The sequence below is a fragment of the Hirundo rustica genome, chromosome 9 (genome assembly GCF_015227805.2).
Source record: "Hirundo rustica isolate bHirRus1 chromosome 9, bHirRus1.pri.v3, whole genome shotgun sequence".
Classification (NCBI taxonomy): domain Eukaryota; kingdom Metazoa; phylum Chordata; class Aves; order Passeriformes; family Hirundinidae; genus Hirundo; species Hirundo rustica.
The window spans coordinates 24,998,180-25,011,050 of record NC_053458.1 but is presented as its reverse complement, the minus strand read 5'-3'; the positions used below and the strand labels follow the sequence as shown (position 1 = coordinate 25,011,050).

At 46.5% G+C, this 12,871-nt stretch overlaps 1 protein-coding gene across 3 annotated transcripts; it reads left to right on the top strand.

Moving 5' to 3' along the window:
* The first annotated feature begins 1,393 nt into the window (after window positions 1-1,393).
* On the top strand, window positions 1,394-8,839 carry PTGS2 (prostaglandin-endoperoxide synthase 2). Of its 3 annotated transcripts, none has more exons than XM_040073596.2 (10): window positions 1,394-1,463; window positions 1,812-1,928; window positions 2,039-2,182; window positions 2,609-2,752; window positions 3,124-3,305; window positions 4,109-4,192; window positions 4,363-4,609; window positions 5,497-5,783; window positions 5,944-6,091; window positions 6,236-8,839. In XM_040073596.2, the coding sequence occupies exons 1-10, from the start codon at window positions 1,409-1,411 to the stop codon at window positions 6,640-6,642; spliced, it is 1,815 nt and encodes a 604-aa protein (XP_039929530.1). In that variant the 5' UTR covers window positions 1,394-1,408; the 3' UTR covers window positions 6,643-8,839. The 3 variants fall into 3 exon arrangements, with proteins under 3 accessions (XP_039929530.1, XP_039929531.1, XP_039929529.1); XM_040073597.2 differs by lacking the exon at window positions 1,394-1,463 and having other exon boundaries at window positions 1,648-1,928; window positions 6,236-6,567; window positions 8,049-8,838; XM_040073595.2 differs by lacking the exon at window positions 1,394-1,463 and having other exon boundaries at window positions 1,648-1,928.
* Window positions 8,840-12,871: the final 4,032 nt, after the last annotated feature.

The following is a 12,871-nucleotide window of genomic DNA, read 5'->3' as shown; positions in this document are numbered from 1 at the left end:
CATTCTAGAAACATTTTCCTATGCATATTATTTAAACAAGGTGTGTCACTTGCCTGCTGTTTGCAGTAAAATCTTATCCTGTGACAGCATCCACAACAGCTTTGTGAGACGGAACAAACCCAGTGTGAGATGGACATATGAAATGTATGAAAATGTGTGTAGACCCTTGATCTACAGTGCTGTGTGTGCCATAGCCTGATCCACTGGATAACTATCATTCCATAATTAATTGATTTGGCTTTTGCAGGAACAAAACATCACCTTTTGATAAGACTGAGCAAGACATGGCTGGGGCCAGATTCCAGGACCCCCAGTGCAACTGGGCTAACAGACATCCTCTGCTTAAGTGTATGACCCAGCCTGTGGTTTCTGCATGCAAATATCTAAAGAAATATTATCTGCGTTCTCTTGATTATGCAGCTTTTTGTGTACCAGTCTTAAAACATCCAGGAAGACCCACTACTGATGTACACAAATTACTCACTGACCACAATGCACTTTGGGGCCAGAAATAAGATGATGTTTAAATCGGCCTGATTCCACTTTCTGCCAAGTCACGGATTTGCAATTCAAACACCATCGGCCTCACAAGCTATCTTTGTTGAAGCCACTATGGGTTTTTGGTGTTTAATGCTGACCTCGAGGGCGAAAGTGCAGCTCCACACTGCACGGTTGCACAACCGTATGACATCCTCCTGCTTTCATTGTCGTTCCTCACGCAACAGGCACTAAAAATAGCAGCAAAGCGGTCTGATTAATAAAAAATAATCTATGACCAAAAGATAAAGTATTCTCAAGGAAATGAGGGAAAGTTTGTTTGCAGCGCAACTATTTTTTTTTTTTTTTGGGGGGGGGCGGGGGCGGGGGGTAGGGGCGCGTTGTGGTGGGGAATTTAAAGGAAAAGTGCCGGGGAAAAGCCACCGTTTGTACCAAAAATGCCGAATAACAGGATTTGGTCTTGTTTGGTCTTGTCAGACGCACTAAATCCCTTACCACTAAACTACAACTAAATTCCCTCCAGTATTCCTTCCTTACCGCCGTGCGTGGCGCTCCGCAGCGCGAGTGCTCTGCAGCCCGTGTCTGAGCACAACCCTCCACCTCCTGCCTAATGACTTAAGTAAATAATAAGAAGTCGTCAATCAGCGGAACCCGCGCTGGCGGGAGCTCGGTGCGGCACGGTGCCAGCCCCGTGCCGTCCCCTCAGCCGAAGGCAGGCTGTCCCTCACAACCTGCCTCCAGCGGAGCCGGGCCGGGCTGGGCCGGGGCGGGCCGGGCCGGGCCGCGCAGAGAAGTTCCCCCCCCCGCTGGTGCTTCCGGTCGGTGACTCAGCCGTGCTCCGCTCGGCGCTGCCATAAATACGGGATGTGCAGCAAGGGCCGGCACTCCGAGCTGCCGAGCCAGCCCCGCCATGCCGCTGCTGCCCCTGGCCCTGCTGGCCGCGCTCCTGGCCGCCGGCCGCGCCGGTGAGTCCGCCCCGCGCTCCGGAGTCACGCACGCTTCGTCTTTCTGCTTTTCGTGCTCCTCACTCTCTTGCCATTTCTTTGCTGTGCATGGGTGCCAGGGCCCCCGCTGGCCTGTGGGGGGTGATCTCCCCTTCTGAGGGGGGTTGTTGCTGGCAGCAGACAAGAGGCGAATTCCTGCGCTTTTAAAAGCGGCTCCCTGGTAGCTCAGAGGTTACCGCGGATGGATGGTCGCCGTGATGCCTTCCCGATCAGCCTTGAACTCCAGGGCATTCTCGATCGCTGTGCAAAGTGCTGGGAAGGTGGGACTGTACTGCAGAGATGCTAACCCGAGCTCTGGTTCCCCCGCAGCCAACCCTTGCTGCTCGAACCCCTGCCAGAACAGAGGCGTCTGCATGACCGCTGGGCCGGATCGCTACGAGTGCGACTGCACCAGGACGGGCTACTACGGGCAGAACTGCACCACACGTGAGTATCCCACACCCTCTCCCTGGAAATGAAACGCTTCGTCCAATTCCAGCATTGCAGGTTATCCTCCGTAAGCTAATTAATAATAACCTTTCCATTGTCGTTCACAGCGGAATTCTTCACGTGGCTGAAGCTAGCACTGAAACCGTCACCAAACACTGTCCACTACATCCTCACCCACTTCAAAGGAGCCTGGAATATTATCAACAACATTCCCTTCTTACGGGACGCTATTATGAGATATGTACTAACGTGTAAGTGTGAATTGTCTCTTCCAGTCCTCTTAAAGCTTGCTCCAGAGTATTGCACTGAATTGATCTGTCTACAAACCAAGCTGCCTAAACTGCACTGAAGTTGAAACACCAAAATTTAAGACTTCTGCATGATGCAGGCTTGTATGAAACATGCTGAAGTGCAGCTTGATTCTGCTTTCTGCAAGATCCCAGGATTTTGCTGACATGAACTTGGCACCCCACTGCTTGTGTTAATAGCGAGACCCAGCTGATCAGCCAGGATCCTGTCCTGTTATTCAGTAACTGTAATCATATTTAACATCAGGAACTGATACGTGTGGAATTTACAACTGCTGCCAAATATGTGCAAAAGATCTGGCTTTGTGATTTACTTTTTGAGAGTAAAATGTACAGTTAAAAATAACCAAATACTTATTTGTCTTTCAGCAAGATCACACTTGATTGACAGCCCACCAACTTACAATAGTGACTATAGTTACAAAAGCTGGGAAGCTTTTTCCAATCTTTCCTACTACACAAGAAGCCTTCCACCGGTAGGACTTGACTGTCCAACACCAATGGGTGTTAAAGGTGAGGAATAAACCAGACACATAATGATTGCTTGGTCTTTTCTAAGAGGAAAAAATAAGTAGTAGTTCCTATGAGACCTGCTTGTCTGTAGCCTTTTTTCGGTTTAGTTGACCGTAGGAATAACCGTGTTTTGGATATATTGTTTAAAGATCTAAAAAATATTATTCTGGTTCTTGCTATTGAGTTATATGCTAAATTTATAAATTTCTAATAAAATCAAGAAGATGAGCATAGAAAAGTGGGTAATCCCCCTTGTCTGCATGCTGCTGTCATTATATTCCACTGAAGGTCTTAAGCCTTTTTGTTAAGAATAAACTTCAGTATTGCATAAAGGGTTGTCTTGAGTATCTCACTCTCTGTTTCTCCCACAGGTAAGAAAGAGCTCCCGGATTCAAAGCTGATCGTGGAAAAGTTTTTGCTGAGGAGAAAGTTTATTCCCGACCCACAAGGCACAAATGTGATGTTCACGTTCTTCGCCCAGCACTTCACCCACCAGTTCTTCAAGACGGACCACAAGCGGGGCCCTGCCTTCACCAGAGCGCTTGGCCACGGGGTATGGTCACAGCTGGGGACACGGCTCATCCTCTTCGGGAGCTGCTGAGTGGCTGGAATGGCCAGAATGGCATCCTGCGGGTTGCCAGGGGACACAAACACCTGTGCACACACTGTGCCACAATCCCATGGGATTATCCCTTCTGGGACTGCTCCTCAGGCCAAATTCCAGTGTTCGGCAGCATCTCTTCCTGGGTCAAAACCATGTGCTCTGCACAAGTGGTTCTGTTTAAAATACCTGCCCAGTGATCTCTTGTTGTTCCCAAAAATCTGCTTTCACCTAAAGCATGCTAGATGTAGTGAGTATCCGAAACTTCTCTGGACTCTTGTCAGTTCCTAAGAGCTGTGTCTAGCACTTAAGTATGGCTTATGTAGTGCTAAATAGCCTTAGTTTAAAAAGAACTTCAAAAGCAGACTTGGATTTAAGATCTTTGCCTACAAGATAGGCATCGTTTGGACAAAGAGCTGTTCACTGTAAGTGTTACTCCAAACTGAAGCTCTAAATTGTGTGTGTATATATAGAAAGCTGTCTGCACAATAAAAAGTTGCTCACACTTCAAACAGAGTCCTTTTAAATTGTCAGTGTAACAACCTCCTCTTACACAGAGAAGGCTCCAGTTGCCAGGAAATAATTTGGCTTCATCTTAAATATCGGTGCATGATACTTATAAGGTAGTGATAATATAATTATAAAGGTAAACATCTAGGGGGTGAACTACTACTGGTATCCATAGAAGTGGGACTTACCCTAAAATAGCAAAAAATGCAGGATGGCTTCATGTCCCAAATGCTTTTGTTTTATAGGTTGACTTGAACCACATTTATGGAGAGACTCTGGAGAGACAGCTTAAACTGAGGCTTCGGAAGGATGGAAAGCTAAAATACCAGGTATGTCTTAGCTCAGAATTCCTACCTTCTTACTGGATGGCATAGATTACCTAAATTAGTGCTGTGTGAATGGTGTAGGTAATCTGAGGTGTGAGTCAGAGCTGAGAGAGTTGACAGAGCTTAACCAAAGTATCATAGCTCACAACTCCTGTTGTTGCCCCCTCACACAGATGATCAACGGAGAAATGTACCCACCGACGGTGCGGGACACGCAGGCAGAGATGCTGTACCCACCCCATGTGCCCGAGCACCTGCAGTTCTCCGTGGGACAGGAGGTGTTTGGGCTGGTGCCGGGTCTGATGATGTACGCCACGATCTGGCTGCGCGAGCACAACCGCGTCTGTGACGTGCTCAAGCGCCAGCACCCCGACTGGGATGACGAGCAGCTCTTCCAGACCACCCGGCTCATTCTGATCGGTGAGAGCCCCTGCTGCTATGCGCAGCTCCTGCTCGAGCCTGCACGGCTGGAGTGAGGGGGAAGCTATCCTGTCAATTGGGCTGAGGGTGGCTCCTTCATGGCCTCTCGCTGGAGTTGTGTTGAGGTGCAGCTTCTGCCCAGCTCTGCTAAAGATGGAACTGAGAAAGACTCAGATAAATTCCCTTATCTGAGGGAAGCAGAACTGAAAGCAGTGAAAAGACAGGAAGCTCAGGAAGCTCCTTTCTGAGAGAAAGCCTGTGGGGCTGGATGACCTCAGGCTCCCTGATCTGGGGTTTTGGGTTTTTTTTTTTCGCTAGGGTTGGGTCAGCTCAGGTATGCTTTAAAAGAAAGGCTGTGATTAAGTCTAAAGTTCGGAAGGTTATGTAAAATGTAACTCTGCATAGTTCCCCTGTCTAGTTGTGTGCCCAGTGGTATTTCGTCTTATGTAAATGGTGATGTGCTCTGAGCTGGAAAAAACCTTTTCGCAACTGAAACCATAAACCAAGACAATTGTATTTATGTACTTCAGAAGCTGAGATTTGCTTTCAGACATCAGCTTTCCTCGTTATCCCCTCCCTCTCTCCTAGAGATACTGTATAACTGAACACAGTGTAAATACTGCTGTGCGCTGTTCTGTGAAGCGTGCCTTGGGAAGGGGAAAACAGGCTGTAGAACATACCTCACTACCCATAGCCCAGAACTCTCGGGGTCTGAAGTACTGTTCCACCCATTAATCACATAAAATACATGAATTCCTTTCTAGGAGAGATGACAGAAAAGTGTTTGTTGTCCTTTCACTGTAGTATATTTTAGGACAGTTCAGGTGTTTTCCCTGCCACTGAGGAGGAGCAGTGCCAACATTCTCTCCTGTTCTTTTGTCCAACAGGAGAGACAATCAAGATCGTTATAGAGGACTATGTGCAGCACCTGAGCGGGTACCACTTCAAGCTGAAGTTTGACCCCGAGCTGCTGTTCAACCAGAGGTTTCAGTACCAGAACCGCATTGCAGCTGAGTTCAACACCCTGTACCACTGGCACCCACTGCTGCCTGACACCTTCCACATCCACGACCAGGAGTACACCTTCCAGCAGTTCCTCTACAACAACTCCATCATGCTGGAGCATGGACTTTCCCATATGGTCAAATCTTTCTCCAAGCAAAGTGCTGGCAGGGTATGTCCTTCCTCAAGTTGACGGTGAGCCGACAGAGGCATGACCTGGGGGGTGGGACAAGGGAATGGGATAAAGCTATTTAAAACTAATCACTGGAAAGGCACAACTTCCTCATAACTCGTATCAGGAGATCTTACAGCTTTTCCTCTTTCATGAACAGGTTGCTGGTGGGAAGAACGTTCCTGCTGCAGTACAGAAAGTGGCAAAGGCCTCCATTGACCAAAGCAGACAGATGAGGTACCAGTCCTTGAACGAGTACAGGAAACGCTTCATGATGAAACCGTTCCGATCCTTCGAAGAGCTTACAGGTAACAGTCCTCATCTTTCCCAGAAAATGAGAGACGTTGTCTTAAAATGCCCACATAGTCCTGCCTTGTCATTACTGGGCTTTAGCAGGACAGGCTTGCACAGAAAATGGGATTTTTTCACTTACAGTTTTTCTCTCGTTGCAGGAGAAAAAGAGATGGCAGCGGAGCTGGAGGAGCTGTATGGGGACATTGATGCCATGGAGCTGTACCCAGGCCTGCTGGTGGAGAAGCCCCGGCCCGGGGCCATCTTTGGCGAGACCATGGTGGAGATGGGAGCACCGTTCTCCCTGAAGGGGCTGATGGGCAACGCCATCTGCTCCCCCGAGTACTGGAAGCCCAGCACCTTCGGGGGCAAGGTGGGCTTCGACATCGTCAACACGGCCTCCCTGCAGAAGCTCATCTGCAACAACGTGAAGGGCTGTCCCTTCACTGCCTTCCACATCCTGCCTCCTGAGCCCACCGAGGCCACAATTAACGTTAGTACCTCAAAAACTGCCATGGAAGATATCAACCCCACGCTCCTGCTGAAAGAGCGCTCTGCTGAGCTGTAGAAATCCATCTATCTCTCTATTTATTTATTTAACTGTGTTATTTATTCTATTTATGGCTTAGTATTTAAAAAAAACAACTTGAGCATCTTCATTGTGGGGGTTGCCTTAAATTCCTTACTGAGGTAAGGCTTCCATTTACAAAAGGGATTTTCTGTGTTTCAACTTAACAGTGGTGAATCCCTTGTTTAAAATCTTCTGTAACAGAACAATGTATTCCAAAGTGGATAAAGGTTCCACCTTCTTTTTACTATTGTTTTAATACTTGATGAAAGGGAGTGGTGGTGATTCTGTCTGACAGTTTTCATAGGTCACATAACACTACAAAAGCAACTTTTTTTCTCAGTGACTTGAAAGCAAGTTGATCTAAAAGTACAAGAAAAAATCTGACTTAATGAAAACTGCCAGAAGAGAGTATGGATTTCGTATGAGCACTCAGAAATTAACAAAAAAAAAAACAAAATACTTGAGACTCACTTCTTTATGTAAGGTCAGAAAATGCATTGCATTTGTTGTTGATACTACCTCTCCCTCACTGCAGTTAGGGCACTTTGTATCATAACTTAATGTCTCTTACATGCAAATCCACTTCTGGATTTAGATGAAAGTCAATTTTTTTACAACTTTTTAAGAATATGTTTATAATGTTTTAAATATTTAAAGTGAATTTTTTAACAACTTTTAAAAAATGTTTTTAATATTTTAAATATTTAAAGAAAACAGCACTTTTCCTGGATTCTACTTCTTTTTGAAGGAAGTATGACCGTTGTAGTTGTTGTGTAAGGGGGTGAGAATGAGAGATTGAGTTTAGCAGTAACTGACTCTCAGGCTGCAATGCAAGGCTGTTTGCATTTGCATAGGGATGTTTTTATTATGTAACTCTGGGGAAGTCTTAAACTTAGCCCAAGGCACTGGGATTCTTTTCATAGCTGTAGTTCTCTGGTCTACTTGATAATGTAATTTTAATATCTGTTACTCTAAGGACAGAAGGACAGTATAGCTGGAGTTAGGGTGTGCTGTGGCTTTGTGCTCCCAAAAACAGGGGGGCTGTAAACTGAGAAGCTCTGTATATACACAGAGAACTGAACACAAAAGATTCAACAGCACTTCCAGACACAGGAGGTAGCTCTGCCTGTGTGCACAAGCTGTACGTGCATTTTGTACTTCTATTTATTGGGGTTGGGTTGGGGGGGAGGAAAAGGGATAATGTTTTATTTATAATTTATAAACTGAGGTATTTTAAGTAAATGGCTTAAGCTTCTTTAAAACTGGCCAGCACAAAATCTCCTAGTCATGTTTGTCCTAATCCAGCAGTAAAATATCTAGTCTCATCTGGGCACACAGATTACACAGGATCTTGTATAGGACTTCAGACTTTGCATGTAAGGGTATCTTTTTTTAATTTCTAGAGAGGAAATGTAGAAGATGATCTTCCCATAAAAGCAGCTGGGGAACTGTAGGGAAAAAGAAAATGTCACTTCAGACTGGAATAGAGCAGCAACCGGGTGTTCTGTGCCCCTGCCCAAAATTCCTTGACTACTTGTGGAAAAGGACTTGAGTTTTCTATTTCATCTGAACTCTCAAGCACTTGTAGAGGCTTGTGCATTGTACCAGCTCTGGCAGCAGTGTAGTTTGTCTGTGGCTTCTGTTTCCATGGATTTGTTTAGAGCCAGCCATGCCTCGTGCTGGGTAGGTCTGTAATTGTGGCCATGAACAGCAGAACCAAGCTCTCCTGCAGCCATCGATACCAGTGACTCTTCTGGAGTGGTCCTTGGTATGGATGCTGTGGGAGCAAGAAGGGCATTTATTTCCTTTCTCTGAAGCACAAAGAAGGGAGAACCTTCTCTCCCCTTGTACCCAAAGGTGGTCAGTACTGTATGTGCTAACGAGTGAACACTGCTTGGATGCTTGTTCCTCATGCAAATTGTCCATCAGACCCAGCTCTGGGCACCCTTCAGAGCACCCTTCTGCCACCAGCCCAGGAACAGGGTTTGGCAGAGAGGCAAAGGGAGGCCAGTCTGGACAGATCGAGTTATTTTGGGGTAGGTGCAGAGGAATTCCTCAGACCATCTCACTTGAGTTAAGTTACAGGCTGCTTCAGCAAGGATTCCTGTGCACTCTGCGTTTTGTACTCTGCAGCGACTAAGTGTGGATGTTTGAGATTATTTATTTAAAATTCTGTGAATTGTTTTTCACTTTATTTTTGTAGGACAACAATGTTGTTAAAATGCAATTGTTTATATAAATAAATTGAAAATATTACCTTTATGGGCTCCTTTGTTTGTGTTTTCCTTCAGCAGTATTTAGGATGGAACAGTTCTTTAATTGATTACATGGAGTATTACAGAGCACTACCAGCAGCATTAAATTCTCTGATGTGTAAAACCCAAGATGCCTGTAGCTTAAATATCCCAGATGGAATCATTTTTTTTTCCCTTTGGCCTCAAGTGAAAAGGGATTTCACTGTTCCATCCCTGGAGGAGCCAGCTCCTCTTATCTACAGCAGAGATGCCAGCACCACCCTGGCAGCTTCAAAGGGAAAGTACAATACTGGAGTTGCATAACACTGCCTTGGTGTAAACTGACTTCCCTTCCTCTCTTCCCTTTTCCCAGGCTAGAGCAGTAGAGCAGCCCAGAGCTGTTTGCTGTTCTCTGGAGGGGAAACTGCTTTGGGATGCAAATGACCACTAGACCAGAGCAGGGCTGTGCTTCCTTGAAAGCTGGAGCAGGAGCTCAAACAGTGTGTCCTTCTCTTGCAGTGAGGATCTTTGAGGAAACCCAGCCTCTTCCCTACATTTTCACCTCTGGTGAGAAAAGAGGGGAAGCTGGGAAGGAGACATCCCAGGGGATCACTGTACTGCCTATCACTCATCACCTGCACCAGCCTGTGACCAAATGTCACCTCAGGCCCCCTCAATCATAGCACTGCTGACTGTCCCCAGTACTCCCACATCTTAATATTGGTGCCCTGTCCCCTCACCGCCTCTGCCTAGAGACCAACCCAGAAGTGCAGTATTTCACCCAGTCACCTTCCTTCCAGCCACTCAAAGTCCTCTTCTTTGGTCCAAGTTTATCCCAGTGTCCTACAGGTCAATATTCCCAACAACTCTCCAGCCCTGAGAGTGTGACAGTTCTGCCTCTGCTTTGGAGCTCATTTCCATCTCCACAGGCGTGCAGTTCCTTTGTATTCCTCCTGTACCCAGGCACCTAAACACCTCCAGCAATTCTCACCACTCAGTCCTCATCACTTCAGAGACCATCTTCAGTCCCAAAAACGCAACATCCTGAGGACCCTTGCAAAAGCGTCACTTCAATGCCTCTCTGGGCTGTGGGTGAATGGGGGCAGGATCAGACCACATGTGGGGCTTTTTTCCCGTGACACCCACTCAGCTCAGTGTCCCCACAGGTGAATTGCCACCTCCCTGAGCAAGGGAGGAATGAAGACAAGGCCAGTGGTTTCAGAGGGAGATGATGGGCAGCAATCAGGCGGCTGCAGGATCATCCATGGAGAAGGTGTTTTGGGTGACTGCTGCCCTAATTAGGGAAGGGCCAGCCCAAATGGATTGAAGCATGATGGCTGAGATAGTGTGATCAAGGAGGAGCTCCTCCTTCCCTCTGAGCAGGGGCACGTCCGGATGACACAAAAGATAAGAATGTTCCCCAGAGGAAACCTGCCCTGCCAAATTCTTGCTCCCCAGCCTAGGCTGGGGGAAGTGTTTCACCCTAGGCAGTGTGAAAAAAGGAGAGGACCTCAGCAGGAAGTCTGGGTTCATGAGAGCTCCATGCTTTGGGGGCAGGTCACCTCTTATCCCTGCCAAAGGCTTTCCCCAGCATCACTCGCTCTCTGCCCACTGCGTAGGAATTCCTGACACACGCCGAGTCGGAGCCCTGCAGGCATCTGACCAGATTGGGTTCTGCACCTGAGCTCCCAAGGCAGCTGCTTTTCCAGATTCTAGGGGACCTTCCTCTAACAAGTGGCCGCAAGAAAATCATCCTTTGGTTTTCAGCATCAATCCAGAAAAGTCAACAGGTGGCTTGGCTGGAGAGAGGGAATGGATCTGCCACGTGTTCCCTGCCTGTCCACTGCCAGTGAAGTAGGTGAACAGCTCTGGAAGGCTTATTGCAAATCTGTGCTGTTCCCTCTGGAAGACCAGGAAGGAAAACACCTAAATGTTGTAGCAATGTACGTATAGGACAGAAAAAGGCAGGCTGTATCTCTATGCTTTAAATATGGAAAAGGACGTGATTTGAGACATCCTACTCCCTTTGCTAAAATGCATGAAAAGAGCCACACAAGGCAGAAAAACAGCGATATCCCAAAGGAATATCATGGGAAAAAACTCTACTTGGGAAGAGTTGAGTGCTTCTCTTCTTTCAGTCTGGGATTTCAGTTTGCAGATAGCATACTGAGGAACAACAGGATTGAATTCAATTTGTAATTCTTTCCTCTGGTCCTCTTTTTTTTCCTATTAGTGTAAAATCTGGGACTTCTCTGCTTACTTATAGACTAAGTCCAGATATTTTCATTAATATTGGCAAGACACTGATCACAACCAAAATCAGACCTGACCAAATTTTCCATTCTGTGATTTTCGTGTCTGAAAATCCTGAGTCCACACTGAAAATCTCAGTGTTCATGTCCAGCTGAAGCTCAAGAAAGCAGAGCCAGAGGTGGCCTAGGTGAGTTGGGAGCTGAGGACCTTTGGGAGAGGGAACTGGTTAAAGCTGGTGAGATCTCTCTAGTTTACCATTGCAAGAGGGCAGAGTACAGAGCACTCTGAATTTAACTCATGCTGGTTACTTTCCATCCAACGGGCATTCCCCATTGGAGAGGAAACAAGGCAGGGAAACTCTAAACCTTGGGGAAGAAGACAAATAATGTTCAAAGCATCTGCTTTCAAACCAACCCACTGCATACCCACTGAGAATCTCTGGATCAATGCCCCATCCCTGGAAGTGCCCAAGGCCAGGCTGGATGGGGCTTGGAGCAACCTGGACACCTGGAAGTGACAGGGGGGTAGAGATGATCTTTAAAGTCCCTTCCAACCCCAGCCAGTCTGGGTTTCTATGATTCTGTCTAGTCCATAGCAGGGTACATCTACAAACACCTGAAAATACTTTGCATCTTCTAACCAATTGCAACCCTAATATATATATCTATATATACATATATACATATATACATATATACATATATACATATATACATATATACATATATACATATATACATATATACATATATACATATATTTAATATTAAATTACCTAACACTTAGCAGAAAAGCACTGGCAAAACACAAAGTGTCACACAACCAAGAGCATCCTGCTTGCAGGTGCCTCAGATCTTTACCTAGGAGAATCATAGAATCAGTAAGGTTGGAAAAGGCCTCCAAGATCAAAGTAGCAGCTCATGCTCCTGTCTCAGGAAAAACCCCAAAATCCTTCCAAGGCACTGTGGGAGCTGCATTCCTACTCTGTATTTTATTTTCTCGCAGTAACCAGGTGTAGCCCAGGCTCACTCCGTGGTGGATGTAGGTGTGTGCGTGCATCCCTGTCCAAACCTGCCCTGCTGACAGGGAACTTTAACACCCATTCGTTTGCCCCAAAAGCGCTGCGTTTGCGGTTGGCTTTCCTCTGGGAGCACCTGAACCTTTGAAACACGCACACACACACCCCAAAATTGCTAAATGAGTGAAAGCAATGCCCAGGACTCTGAGCAGCTGTGGGGGTGGGAAGGCCTTTTCCCCAAGTGGTCTCATCTTCCTTTCCCCTTTAGAAGATCTACCCAAAGAAATTATTCCATAGGCATTCATCAAGGGAACGCCATGCAAGCCACACAGGCTTCAGCTAACACGGATATCCCCACATTTATGCTGGCAGGTCCTTAGAGATGGGAGGTAAAACCAAGACCACAAAAAGTACCAGGACTTTGGGGTAAAAAAACAGCAAAAGGATCTTTTAATGTGATTTTAAGCACTGAAACTCTCCAGTGAACCATGACAGAGCAACAAAATGTGGCTGTTGTCCAGCCGCTCCAAAACCCTGCCCTGAGAACTGACACAGCTCAGTGTCCTCGCAGTTGTGGCTTTCCAGCCTGTTGCCTAGACAAGATTAATTCATCCTGCCTAACAAATAATAGAGTTTCTAAGTAGCAGAGGTAGGTACTCATTAAAGCAAATCCTGGCTGAGCTGGCGCAGAGGTGAAATAGCAGCTCTTACACAAGGCAGG